Source organism: Pseudophryne corroboree, chromosome 4, assembly GCF_028390025.1.
Source record: "Pseudophryne corroboree isolate aPseCor3 chromosome 4, aPseCor3.hap2, whole genome shotgun sequence".
Taxonomy (NCBI): Eukaryota; Metazoa; Chordata; class Amphibia; order Anura; family Myobatrachidae; genus Pseudophryne; species Pseudophryne corroboree.
Window position 1 is genome coordinate 718,425,506 of NC_086447.1, and position 13,345 is coordinate 718,438,850.

General features: G+C 49.7%; 1 protein-coding gene across 1 annotated transcript in view; it reads right to left on the reverse strand.

Annotated features, from left to right (window-relative positions):
• The window catches only part of SOS1 (SOS Ras/Rac guanine nucleotide exchange factor 1), a 487,602-nt gene extending 483,135 nt beyond the window's left edge, over nt 1-4,467 (reverse strand). Inside the window, exon 1 of the mRNA XM_063918018.1 lies at nt 3,540-4,467. Within this exon, the coding sequence (XP_063774088.1) occupies nt 3,540-3,626 (87 nt within the window). The 5' untranslated portion in view covers nt 3,627-4,467. The remainder of the gene's footprint in view (nt 1-3,539) is intronic.
• Between the last annotated feature and the right edge of the window lie 8,878 nt (nt 4,468-13,345).

Here is a 13,345-nt window from a genome sequence, read left to right on the forward strand (position 1 = left end):
CACTACACAAGTGATTTACCCTATAGCCGCTATATATATAGTATTTGCGCCTAAATTTAGTGCCCCCCTCTCTTTTTTACCCTATTGAGCCTGGAAACTTCAGGGGAGAGCCTGGGGAGCGTCCTACCAGCGGAGCTGTGAGAGGAAATGGCGCCAGTGTGCTGAGAGAGATAGCCCCGCCCCTTTTTCGGCAGACTTCTCCTGCTCTTATAATAATAATGTGGCAGGGGTATTTTACACATATATAGCTTCTTAGGCTATATTATGTGTGATTAGCCACTTTAAGGTACTCTAATTGCTGCCCAGGGCGCGCCCCCCCCCAGCGCCCTGCACCCATCAGTAACCGGAGTATGTGGTGTGCACAGGGAGCAATGGCGCACAGCTGCAGTGCTGTGCGCTACCTTAATGATGACCGGAGTCTTCAGCCGCCGATTTCCGCGAAGATCTTCATGCTTCTGGCTCTGCAAGGGGGACGGCGGCGCGGCTCCGGGACCGGACGACCGAGGCTGGGCCTGTGTTCGATCCCTCTGGAGCTAATGGTGTCCAGTAGCCTAGAAGCCCAAGCTAGCTGCAAGCAGGTAGGTTCGCTTCTCTCCCCTAAGTCCCCCGTTGCAGTGAGTCTGTTGCCAGCAGATCTCACTGAAAATAAAAAACCTAATAAATACTTTCTTTACTAGAAGCTCAGGAGAGCCCCTAGTGTGCAACCAGCTCGAGCCGGGCACAGATTCTAACTGAGGTCTGGAGGAGGGGCATAGAGGGAGGAGCCAGTGCACACCAGGTAGTCCTAATTCTTTCTTAGAGTGCCCAGTCTCCTTCGGAGCCCGCTATTCCCCATGGTCCTTACGGAGTTCCCAGCATCCACTAGGACGTCAGAGAAACAAATGAATTCCCCCCTAGTCTATTTTATTGCTGTGTTGTTCAAAAAAGATATGTCCATTTACATTTACTGTACTTATTGGAGGGATGGCACATCATACCCACATCACAGTAATGCCCAGCACATCGCACTGAATTTCCCCTATTATGTCAAATTACAGTTACTGTGTGGACACTAAAAATGCGTGCCTTAAAAGTAATAAATGTACTGACTTACTAGGAAGTATAACTACATTCCTGTATTTCCAAATAACAAAATACTAACAGATCACGCAAACGGCTCAAAGTATAATTTTGCTTGCACCATACAAGTGGGAAGCATAACTCGTACATCTCTGCCAGCTTTCAGTATGAAATACAGATGGGCGGAATGCCAGCCGGCAGTATACCGACAGCGACATCCAGGCCACCGGTATGCCGGCAGCGGGTACAGTGGCTCGCTGCGCTTGTCGTGGACACCCACAGAGGGAGAATAGTGTGTCTCGCTGGTATTCCGGCACTGACATTGTACCGCTGTGCTGGATTCCTGCGTTTGAATTGTGAATGCCGGGATCCCGTGCAGCGGAATCTTAACCACTTCCCCTCTGTCATATGTAAAGAGAGACAACAACGGATAATTGGGAGCGTATTCAAATCAATGCATAGGACGCCATATGCCGTTCCGGAACAGCACATTGTGACGCTGGTGGCTTTGCACCTTTTCCCTTGCACCACTATCGGGTGTATGCACTACCGAATACGGTCGATGTGCGCAGTCATGCATCACCGAGGCACCGAGTACCCGACACAGCAATTCAATTGTTGTTCTGTTCAGGCACAAACCGTTGCAGGAGCCGCCATTTCTGCGCGCAGCCCCTTCCGGGCAAGTAGAAATGAGCGAAACAGTGGCCATACAGGACTTTAAACGGGTTTAGCTGCATGTTTGGACACGACAAGCACTTAAGAAAAAAAAAAAAAAACATTTTAATCGAACCCCTTGATCTCCTGTCACTTTAGACCGGGGATTGGATGCGCATAAACTGAACATCCCCATTGACAGCAACTATCATAGCTCATCTGTTTACACTATAGTACACTAAAGGGGTGATCTTTAGTTTGCTGGCTGTTGGGATCCCGGTGCACAGTATACCGGCGCCGGAATCCCGACACCCGGCATACAGACACCTTTTCTCCCTCTTGGGGGTTCACGACCCCCCTGGAGGGAGAATAGATAGCGTGGCGCGGTAGCGCGCCACTGTGCCCGCAGCGTGGCGTGCGCAGCGAGCCCGCAAGCGGCTCATTTGCTCTCGCCCACCTGTCGGTATGCCGGCGGTCGTGATATCGGCGCTGGTATACTGGCCGCCGGGAGCCCGGCCGCCGGCATACCATACCACACCCCACTAAAGGGATGACATTGCATCCTGACTACGCTGCTTGCCAAACACAGGCAAATTGCTTGGGTGTATGAATCTAAACATTATTGCTGCAGCTTGAAGAGTAGATTCACCTACATAAAAAATCATATAGCCTAGAAAGATCTGATCATAATGAAAGTGATCTAATGCTTCACTCATCTTCATGGTGAGTTTAGATCATTCTAGGGTAATTGAATGGCTTTTTATCCATAAAATCAGTTGCCTTTGCCATATTGTGACATTCAAAAAACAAACACAATTTGCAAATACCACACACATTGGTTAGACAAAGTTCAAAAGTTTGCACCTAAACCATGTCAATCTGCCATAACCGAATCACACATAACCCATAGAGAAATAAGCAAATGTAAACAAGATACCAGTTTCACAGATACCAACCTTGGGATTGATTCAAATAGACTAGTGCTACGAGTCATGGGTGAGATTCAATTGTGTTATCGCTCCCGATTTCCCGTCTAAAGTGACAGGAGATCGTGTGTGGCCCAGTGCCACACTTACGGTAGCTTCACACTTGCATAATTTTGTTCTACATGGCTGCGTACAAAAATCTGCAACTTCAGGCTGCAAGATTAGGTGCGGATGGTAAAGGCGGGGGGTATACACTACCTGATGTTTAAATGCCGGCATTGAACGCTATAGCGTTTACCTATATAGTGCGTACACACTGAACGTTATCATTCAGCGATAACATTCAGTGAGGTAACCACTGGCATTCCCGAACATGCAGCTCAGCCCGACATTGACAGGTTGACCTGCATTTCAGCTCAATATTGGTGAACGCTGAACGACGTGCGGGAGCGTGCATCGTTCACCAATATCCCCCCCATACACACACTGGACGATTTCAGGCTAAAAATTAACGATGACAACTGTCGTTATCGTTTTTTTTTAGCCAGAAATCGCCTAGTGTGTACCCCCCTTAAATAAATCAATCCCATGATTGTTCTATTGAGAGATAAAAGCCAAAGGCAGGTAGGTTCATTTTCTCACTACATAAAGATGCAAAATTTACACATGAACCACAGTAACCAATCACAAATTGGCTTTTTTTTTTCCTCCAAGTGCAAGATAGAAATAGAATGTTATATTGGTTGTTTTGATTAGGGCAAATGTTGCACCTGCAACTATGTTCAAGGATGAGACCTGGATACACAACAATATTACACATTAGAAGCAAATAGAAAGTATATACATGTCCTTCAGCAGGAAAATGTCAATTACAAAATACAAACATGTCAGACTTCTCACCTTCTTCAGGGAGGACACGAGCAAATTCCTCCACTTAGGGGCATTTTCCTCACAGAAGAAATCGTACTGGAGCTGGGGGGCCTGCATGGCTAGGCCTGTACAGGTCTGTGCTGTGCAGTGTAACCCTGAAGCAGACAAGGTGAGGAAGGATTGGTCCAGCAGGGAAGGTGTCACACGTCCCCCAGTGATAGGTCCCTTTGGGAGGCGGAAGGGGCCAATATTAAGGCAGGAGACTGTCCATACGGTTAGAGCCGGTGTAAGTGGTGCCCCTTAGTAGGGGCAGCATATGGAGAGAGCACCCCTGTGGGGGAAGGAGCAGGGGGGCGGCTCATGGACACCGCTTGGAGCTGACAGCTGCCTGTACATATATGACAGCTGTGTGTATACATACAGCTAGGAGAGGGGGAGGAGGGGAGGCACAGGCGGGGCGTGGGGTACGGGGCTCAGTGACCCCGGGATCGCACAGCCCCTCTGGCACTCAGGTGAGGCAGGAGGCCGCGGCTGCCTATGGTGGCCCGGGCCCACAGACAAGTGGCGACCGCTGTGACAGTGCGAATCATCCGCAGCAGCTCTGCTCTGCCCCGGTGCATGGGGGAGTGTAGGGGGGGCAGAGCGAGCGGCGTCACCAGGGAGATCCCAGCGCCCCCAGACAGCCCGGCTCCCCTCCCTCCTGTCTACTCGCCCGCCGCCCCTGCTACCGCCTCCTCAGGCCACTCTCCCTTGTGACTGGTGAGCGCAGCGCTGGTGGTGGCGCAGATAGCCGGCCGCTGCGTCACTCCGTGGTAAATGCTGCTGTTGTTGTTGTTGTTGTTTATTCGGCCGCTCTCTCTCCTCTCAGTGGCGCTCGGCAGCCGTTGGAAGAGGCTCGCACCGCGCCTGCGCGCTGCTGGGGGCGGAGTGCTGCCTTGCGGGGTCACGTGACGTGCGCGCCCAACCTCGCCTCCTCCCCGTCCTGAGCCACTATTATGCTTTTTTTTTTTCTTCCTTCAAGCAGCTTTATTTTCACTACAAAAACTCACACAGCAACAGTAGTAGCTAAACTTCTTCATGCCACACATCAGAGAGTTCATATGCATACCTCCCAACATGACCCTCTCCAGGAGGGACAGAATGCTCTGCTCCTGGATTTTCTCTGTCATCCATCTGGGGGACACTGCGCCGTTACTTGTGGGGTTAGAGGTGTGTGGCGTACTTACCTACTCTCCCGGATTCTGCGGGAGACACCCGGTTTTTCGAGTAGTCCCCCGCAGCCCCGGAAGAGTGGGCACACCTCCCGCATTGTGCCCACTTCCTAGTGAAGTGGGCAGAATGTGGAGAAAGACAGAGGAAAATCGCGGACTGGTGGAGGGGGCGGAGCCTAATGACGCGATTATATGCTAATTGCGTCATTTAGCTCCGCCCCTATGCAAATATTAACCTACTATGGGCTTTTCCTGGCGAGTAGGTGGGGCTTAATGATGTAATTCTCTCAGCCCCGCCCTCATCGCCGCCCACCTGCTTCTCCTCTCCGGGCATCTCCCGGAGAGGAGATTTCAGATGTCGGTAAGTATGGTGTGTGGTAGTGGAGTTTGGCACAGAATCTATCAAAAAAAACCTGCCTCCTCCCCCCTCTAACCCCTCCCATCTCCTTCCTGCTCAGCCATCAAGTCAGTTTTAGTTTTGTGCCTGTGAAGTACAGACACAGTTTTTTTTTCTTTCTCCTTAGATGCAGTTGATCCGCTTGTCGGTAAAGACTCGTCAGTCGCTTCACTGGTGGCTTCACAGTCACAATTTGAGAAAAGGAGCGCTGTTCACGGTTTGGTCTTGGATGATGGTCACCACGGACGCAAGCCTCAGCGGTTGGGGAGCAGTGTTCCAAACTCATCACTTCCAGGGGCGCTGGAACAGTCAGGAGTCAAAATTACAGATCAACATTCTGGAATTGAGGGCGATCCGGTATGCACTCCTTCAGATTCAAATCATGGTACAGGGTCATCCAGTTCGTGTGCAGTCCGACAATGCCACAGCAGTGGCTTACATCAACAAACAAGGAGGAACTCGCAGCTGGTCCACCATGAGAGAAGTCGCTCAGATTCTCACGTGGGCGGAACGTTGGGTTCCAGTAATATCCCCAATTCACATTCCAGGAGTCGAGAACTGGGAAGCGGATTTTTTGAGTCGTCACACGATTCATCCGGAAGAATGGGAACTTCACCAGGAGGTGTTTCTCTCTCTAGTGACCCGCTGGAGAATGCCCGACGTAGACCTAATGGCGTCTCGCCTCAACAAGAAGCTTCCTCACTACAGCTCGCGAACTCAGGATCCTCAAGCATTTCTAATCGATGCTCTAACAGCTCCGTGACAGTTTCAACTGGGATACGTGTTTCCGCCAATTCCACTGCTTCCACGTCTGCTTCAACGCATTCGGCGAGAAGGTCTCGCAATAATTCTGGTGGCTCCAGATTGGCCGCGCCGACAGTGGTACACTCTTCTGCGCAGCATGGTCGTCGGAGACCTCTTTCGTCTCCCCTGCGACCAGATCTTCTTCTTCAAGGGCCTTGTCGCCACCCAGATTTAAGTCGGCTGGCTTTGACGGCTTGGTTCTTGAATCCAACATTTTGAAAGCAAAAGGTCTTTCTCGTTCTGTTGTACAGACGATGATTCGGGCTGGGAAACCGGTGACTTCTGGCATTTACCATAGGGTATGGCGTATTTACATTGCTTGGTGCGAAAAGCGGGGCTTGACTCCGCATTTGTTTAGACTTCCTCGCCTGCTATCTTTCCTTCAGGAGGGTCTCGATAAGGGTCTGAGGCTTTCTTCACTGAAGGGTCAGGTTTCAGCCTTGTCGGTTCTTTTTCAAAAGAAACTAGCAATCATTCCAGAGGTTCAGACATTCCTTCAGGGAGTACTTCGGATTCAACCACCTTTTGTTCCTCCCTGGGATTTAAACTTGGTCCTTATGGCCCTTCAAAACTCTCCGTTTGAGCCTTTAGAATCTGTAGAACTACGTTATCTAACACTAAAAGTTGTTTTTCTTTTGGCTGTTGCCTCAGCTAGACGAGTGTCTGAGTTGGCGGCCCTTTCTTGCAGGCCACCCTTGTTAGTGTTTCATGAGAACCGGGTGGTTCTGCGGACTAAGCCTTCTTTCCTTCCAAAGGTTGTTTCAGCATTTCATTTAAATCAGGACATTGTCCTTCCGGCATTTATTCCGTCGTCTTCTCCCGGGGAGAACTCCCATTTGGCCCTCCTGGATGTTGTTCGGGCCTTACGTGTTTATTTGTCTCGCACGGAGTCTTTCCGTCGTACGGATACCTTGTTGGTATTGATTGATGCTCCCAAGCGAGGTTGGGCGGCTTTCAAGAACACTGTGGCCCGTTGGGTAACTTCGGCCATCAGACAGGCGTACGTGTCTTCAAATGTTTCGGTTCCTGACTCAATTAGGGCTCATTCGACTAGAGCTGTTGGAGCCTCTTGGGCTGTTCGCGGTGGTGCATCTATTGAGCAGCGGTGCAGGGCGGCGACCTGGTCGTCAGTCCATACTTTCACAAAGTTTTACCGTTTTCATACTTTTGGTTTGGAGACTGCCTCTGTTGGGCGTCGTATTTTACTGTTTTTACAGACGGCTATGCCGTCAACGTCTCCCTCCTCGCATTAGCTTGCTTTGGGAAATCCCACAAGTAACGGCGCAGCGTCCCCCAGATGGATGACAGAGAAATAGGCATTTTTGTTTACTTACCGTAAAATCTCTTTCTCTGAGTCCATCTGGGGGACGCTGCGATCCCTCCCGTAGTTTTGTCTGGTTTATTTGGTTGTTGTTTTTTTTGTTCTGGTCTATCTCCTTTGGCTTGGCTAAACGTTAACTGACTTGATGGCTGAGCAGGAAGGAGATGGGAGGGGTTAGAGGGGGGAGGAGGCAGGTTTTTTTGATAGATTCTGTGCCAAACTCCACTACCACACACCTCTAACCCCACAAGTAACGGCGCAGCGTCCCCCAGATGGACTCAGAGAAAGAGATTTTACGGTAAGTAAACAAAAATCCCTATTTTCTCTTAAGGTATGATTGTCTGCACCTGTTTTGAGCAAGTTAATGGATAAAAATAGGTGTTTCAGCACAGGTGATTGCAATCATAAATTAAGACGGAAGTCCAGGAGCAGAGCATTGTGTCTCTCCTGGAGAAAGGAGGTATGCATATGTCATATACACACATCTTATCAGCACTTTGGGGTAGATGTCAATGGCATAGGGGGTCATTTAGATCTGATCGCTGCTGTGCGTTTTCATACAGCAGGCAATCAGGTAGTAACTGCGCATACGTATGCACCGCAATGTGCACGCGCATCGGACAACAACAAAGGGCATCGCCAGCCAGCGAAAGGATGGTGTGAAAATTCTAATCGCACGAGCGTTCGCAAAGTGATTGACAGGAGAAAGCCGTTTGTGGATGGTAACTGACCGTTTACTGGGAGGGTTCGGAAAAACGCAGGCGTGCCCAAGCGTTTTCAGGGAGGGTGTGCGACGTCGGCCCCAGCCCGGATCAGCCTGATTCTATCGCACTGGGCTGCGCAGAGACTGCACAAAGTGAATTTTAGCAGCTCGGCGTACACATAGGATCGCACACTTGCACAGCGGATATACACTCCCCCAGGGGACGGCAACTATCTGAACACAGGACAGCAGTCCTTATAGTGAATATTTTCAGTACTTTCAAATATGATACTTGGAAATGTTTATACAGGTGTATCCTGTTTAATCCATATTTTGGACCTTATTTAATGCAATGCGACCGCATTCTCCCATTTTCAAGGACACTGCACATGCGCAGGACCCATTCTGGGCATTTGCGGCTAGCAGAATGTGATCGCATCGCATTGAATCAAACGCCTCTGAGAGGCAGAGATGTTTGCGGGACGGAACGGGTCAGCGATGTGGCGTTGCGGGGACGTCAGCTTTGCATTGGGTGGGCATGGCTGGGAAACAGAGGCGGGTTGGGGCGGCCGCGAGACATCACATGCGGCCGCTGCAACATGAAAAATGCCAGCCCTGCGCCTGCCATCACTGCCAGGCTGCAGAGGCAAGGGGCATCCACAAATCAGAACAATTGCATTGCGATCGCATTGCTGCAGGGTATTTGACTGTTAGGCGGTCCTGCCATGTGCTGGTCGGCCCCCAGGATGTGATCGCACCCAGTTGCAGTTTTGCTAAATTAGCAAAACTGCAACTGAAACTGAATAAGGTCCTTTATGTGCTATGGGCCTAATTCAGCATAGATCGCAAAAGCCAAATCTTTTTCTAATGGGCAAAACCATGGGCACTGCAGGTGGGGCAGATATAACATGTGCAGTGAGAATTATGGTGCCCATACACTAGGGCGATATCGGGTAACGTTTTTAGGAGTAACTGATTTTAAAGGGTCAGCGGTACATTCATCTTGGTGCGTGATAGCAGGCTGGCATGTAAAAGTGCAGGCATGAGCGCAAGACTGGAAGGTAGCGCGACTCAAAGGCCAGCAGGTTGGCCCAGCACGCCCGAGCAGGACCAGGTTATGAATAATGCTTATTAACCGGACACAAAGTACCCCAACCCCCCCCCCCTCCCCCCTGGCAGACTTAAGTGCCCTGCAAAGGAGGGTTATAAGCAGAGGGGTCATCAGGAAGCGACCTGGAGCACCTGCAGCTGTAAATTCCTATGATGGGAAGATATTTCAGCCCAGTTAGGCCAAGGGAGGATGGGGTGGGGGAGGAGGGAGGTGGGGGGTTGGTCAGAAAAGGCCATCCATGTGCTTCCAAGCTCTCCGAAGCCACGTTGTCGCAGAAAGGCAGTTGGCAAAAGCCTATCTTCCCCGTAAGGGCTGGTAACTATGCCCTGAACAAGGGACAACGCAGAGCCGGCCCTAACCAATATGATGCCCTAGGCAAGATTTTGGCTGGTGCCCCCTAGCACCGCCGCTAGTTCGGCAGGAGATGCCTGGCATGAGTCAGCTGGCAGCTCTGCTAACGTCGGGCGCCTTTTGTTTATGAAAATGCATCATAATATTTGCATTACTATGTGGCTAGGATGCACAAGCAGCTTCTGCTGATTAAAATGATATGCAGCATGCCTATATTATGTGTGCGACTGCGGCTGTATCTGCATACGAAATGCTACATTACAGGAATACAGTGCAACGTAGCATTTCGTAAGCAGATACAGCCGCAGTCACACACAGAATATAGGCATGCCGCATATCATTTTAATCAGCAGAAGCTGCTGGTGCCCCTAAGCATACCAAATGCCCTAGGCATTTGCCTAGTTTGCCTATGCCTAGGGCCGGCTCTGGGACAACGTCTGGGGTTATACCAGTCAGTCAACTAAATAGTCAGCGCAGTCAGGAGGCGAAGAATGGGAGCCTTGCTAGCGAACTCCGGAGAGGGCATCGGCATGGAGTTCACCGCCCCTGCACACAGGCAATTTCAACCTCATGGGTTCCTGGATCAATTTGACGGTTATTTTTCCTAGTCTAAGGCTGCACCATATGCACTATTTGTGGCGCAGGGGATAAGACCCTTTTGACTCCTCCTTACAGGGGTGGGAAGCCCACGCGGGAGACAGGGCATAACGCACTCCAATTGGCTGGTGATAGGTCCTACGTGTTAGACCGGGGCACGTAGTGGCGGCGTGAGCCCTAGGTCATGCGGATGGTAGCAGGGCCTACATTGCCAGGATAAGACCCAGAGCCCAGGGACAAGCAATCTTGGAATCCAGGCACAGCGGATTGAGAAATCCAGTAGCTGTGCCTCGGCCAGAGGCAGTCGTTAATAGGAGGTTGCTGACAGGTAGTCCCCAAGGGGGGGATTTCAAGCAGGCAAGTGGAACTGGTCTCCGCAGGGCCATTCCTGGGGCATAGGGGAGCTGGGAACTGCTGCAAGTGGCAGGATCTGCATCTTGGTGGGGAAGCATTGGTAGGTAAGGCGTATGGGCTAGAGAGGCCCTGCCGGAGGCAGAGCTAGTGGCAGGACAGCCCGTGGCGAAGCACAGTGCCTTGGCAGTAATGACCTTGGTAAGATCATGTTAGTTCCCATCACACCTGCCCGGGAGGTCATGGCTTGGATAACAGGGCAGCGAGGCAGTGCACACATAATATGGTCATAATCATCGCTAGGCTAACGTTGTGAAGTACCGAAGGGGTTCCAGAGCAGATGTAGAGGCTGCCATCAGTAAGTCGGTCACAACCAGTGGTAGAAGCACCATCATCACAGCGGTTTGTTGGGTTAGTGCAGTGGTCAGTACATGAGCAAGGGAGTAAAACGGTCCAGCAAAGCCTGGCCATATTCTACAATGCCCTCCAGGATGTCCTGAAAAGCTGAGAGCAATAGCCGCAGGGTGGGGGCTTCGGTCTCAGGTCACTGGGTCCTCGTGTGGCGTGGATGGAGCGCTGCACAAGGCATGAAAAGTAGTGGCTTGTCAGAGTCCCTCGCAATAATGCATGACGGGCCATTCGGGTTGAGCGTGTTGTGCAGATTGTAGCTGGTCCCAAATGGTAGCGGGCGTGATCGTGTACCTACAAGGTTGGGACGAGCACGCCCCAGGTGGTTTCAGCATTGAGAGACCTTTTGTGTGCACCACTCCCCTTTCCGTACCCTGCAGCTGTTTTGTTGTGATTGTGTTATGGAAATAAAGCTGTGAACGATTTTTATTGCCCAATTTACATGGTCTCGTCTCAGTTATTGGTTGGCAATAAGGCAGGTCGCCGGTAAGTCGGCCACTCCATCCTTATGGTGCACGCAGTTTGAACGTTCCACTATGGACTTGTGTGTGAGTATATAAAAATATATATATATATACCAGTTCCACAAGTGCGGCACACAGGACATGCTCGCAGTGCCATGATATTTTTATCAGTGTGCCGCACTTGTGGAACTGGTATGTGGACTGCTGCTGTGCAGCTGTGAGGGCACCGTACCAAGTACTGTTATTATTTGGGAGTGCCGAGTCTACAAAGTGTATATATATATATCTTGTGACAAGGATCACAAACACGGGGACTCAGATGAACACTTTCGGTGTTTATTTTGAACAGCAGGTTACCACATAGCTAGTTAAATCCATATGCAGTCGGTATTATAGGCAGTAGCATACAGGCATGCTCAGCATAGCAGACTCTTGATAGGCTCCATTGGTCCCTAGTCTAACCCACACAACCCGGCCTATCACTTGGGTAGCTATTCCACCGTCAAGAGCACGGTGACTCTGCCCTGGAAACCCTTATGTCAGAAAATCCCAGGTGCTGCTGATCACACACCTGGGATTCTGCTACTGCTTCCAAAACCTGGTCTGGATCCTCCAACTGCAACCAGTCTGCAGTTAAGCAAGCTGCCCTCCCACCAGAAAATGATGAATATTAAGCCCACTAAATTATTCACCCCTCCCCTGCATATTAAACACCCTCTACCACCCTGGAAGTCATGTACCGGCAGTAGCAGATGTGACAGAATCTACTGTCCAAGGTCCATTCTGACTATGTTGTAGTACAGAATTGAACCATCAGCTATTGTTCTTAAACAGGACCAGGTGTGATGTGTTATGCTGGACCAGTCACTAGACACTAATAACAGGAAGCTGAGAGCAGTTGGAGCCCTCTGAGGTCACAAATGACTATAAAAGGTTAAAACAGGGAGTGACTGGCTATCTTCCCCCATCACCAAGGGATTAATTGCATCAAGATCCCATTGTTCTCCCCTAGGACTGAGTCAGACACTGGGGCATGAGAACAGCAGGGGGGATCTCTGCATGGCTCATCTCTTTTACAGACCCTCATTGAGCTCTTCCAATCAGGAGGGACTTTGGTGGTGGAAATTGGAATGTTGTTTAAAAAGGAAATGCAAGAGATCTCCAGGGCGTGTGTGAGTTTGGCTTCTAAAAGCTACTAGTCCTGGAGTCTCAGCTCCTGCTAGTGTGCTGAGGATTTTGCCTGGGAGCATTGTGGCTACTGGATTACCAACTTTTCTCCGGATTTGCAGACTTGTTGGCTCTGCTGTATGAACACTGCTTGAAACTCCTGTGATCCTACACAATTATACTACATCCGGACAAGAGCATGTGGGAAAGTGCTGGGAAGTCTGACGGTAAACTGCTGTTTATTGGGACCTGTTGTTCTGGGGTTTGATTTCAAATGTGTTTACAGGTTGAGTATCCCTTATCCAAAATGCTTGGGACCAGAGGTATTTTGGATATGGGATTTTTCCGTATTTTGGAATAATTGCATCCCATAATGAGATATCATGGTGATGGGACCTAAATCTAAGCACAGAATGCATTTATGTTACATATACACCTTATACACACAGCCTGAAGGTAATTCTAGCCAATATTTTTTATAACTTTGTGCATTAAACAAAGTGTGTGTACATTCACACAATTCATGTATGTTTCATACACACCTTATACACACAGCCTGAAGGTCATTTAATACAATATTTTTAATAACTTTGTGCATTAAACAAAGTTTATGTACATTGAGCCATCAAAAAACACAGGTTTCACTATCTCATTCTCACTCAAAAAAGTCCGTATTTCGGAATATTCCGTATTTCGGAATATTTGGATATGGGATACTCAACCTGTATTTTATAGTTGATTTAGAGAGCTTGTACTAAGTAAATCCCTAATAAATATATGGTTATATCTTTATCTGTCTCCTGTCTGCGTGACCTGACCCAGAAGTCCTGGAGTACACTCTGAGTTTATGCTCTAATACTCCTGGTCTTCACAATTGGCGGCAGCAGTGGGATCATGCAGTCCCATCCAGTGGGAAGAGCATAAGGTGCTGTATAGAGATACACCAAGCTC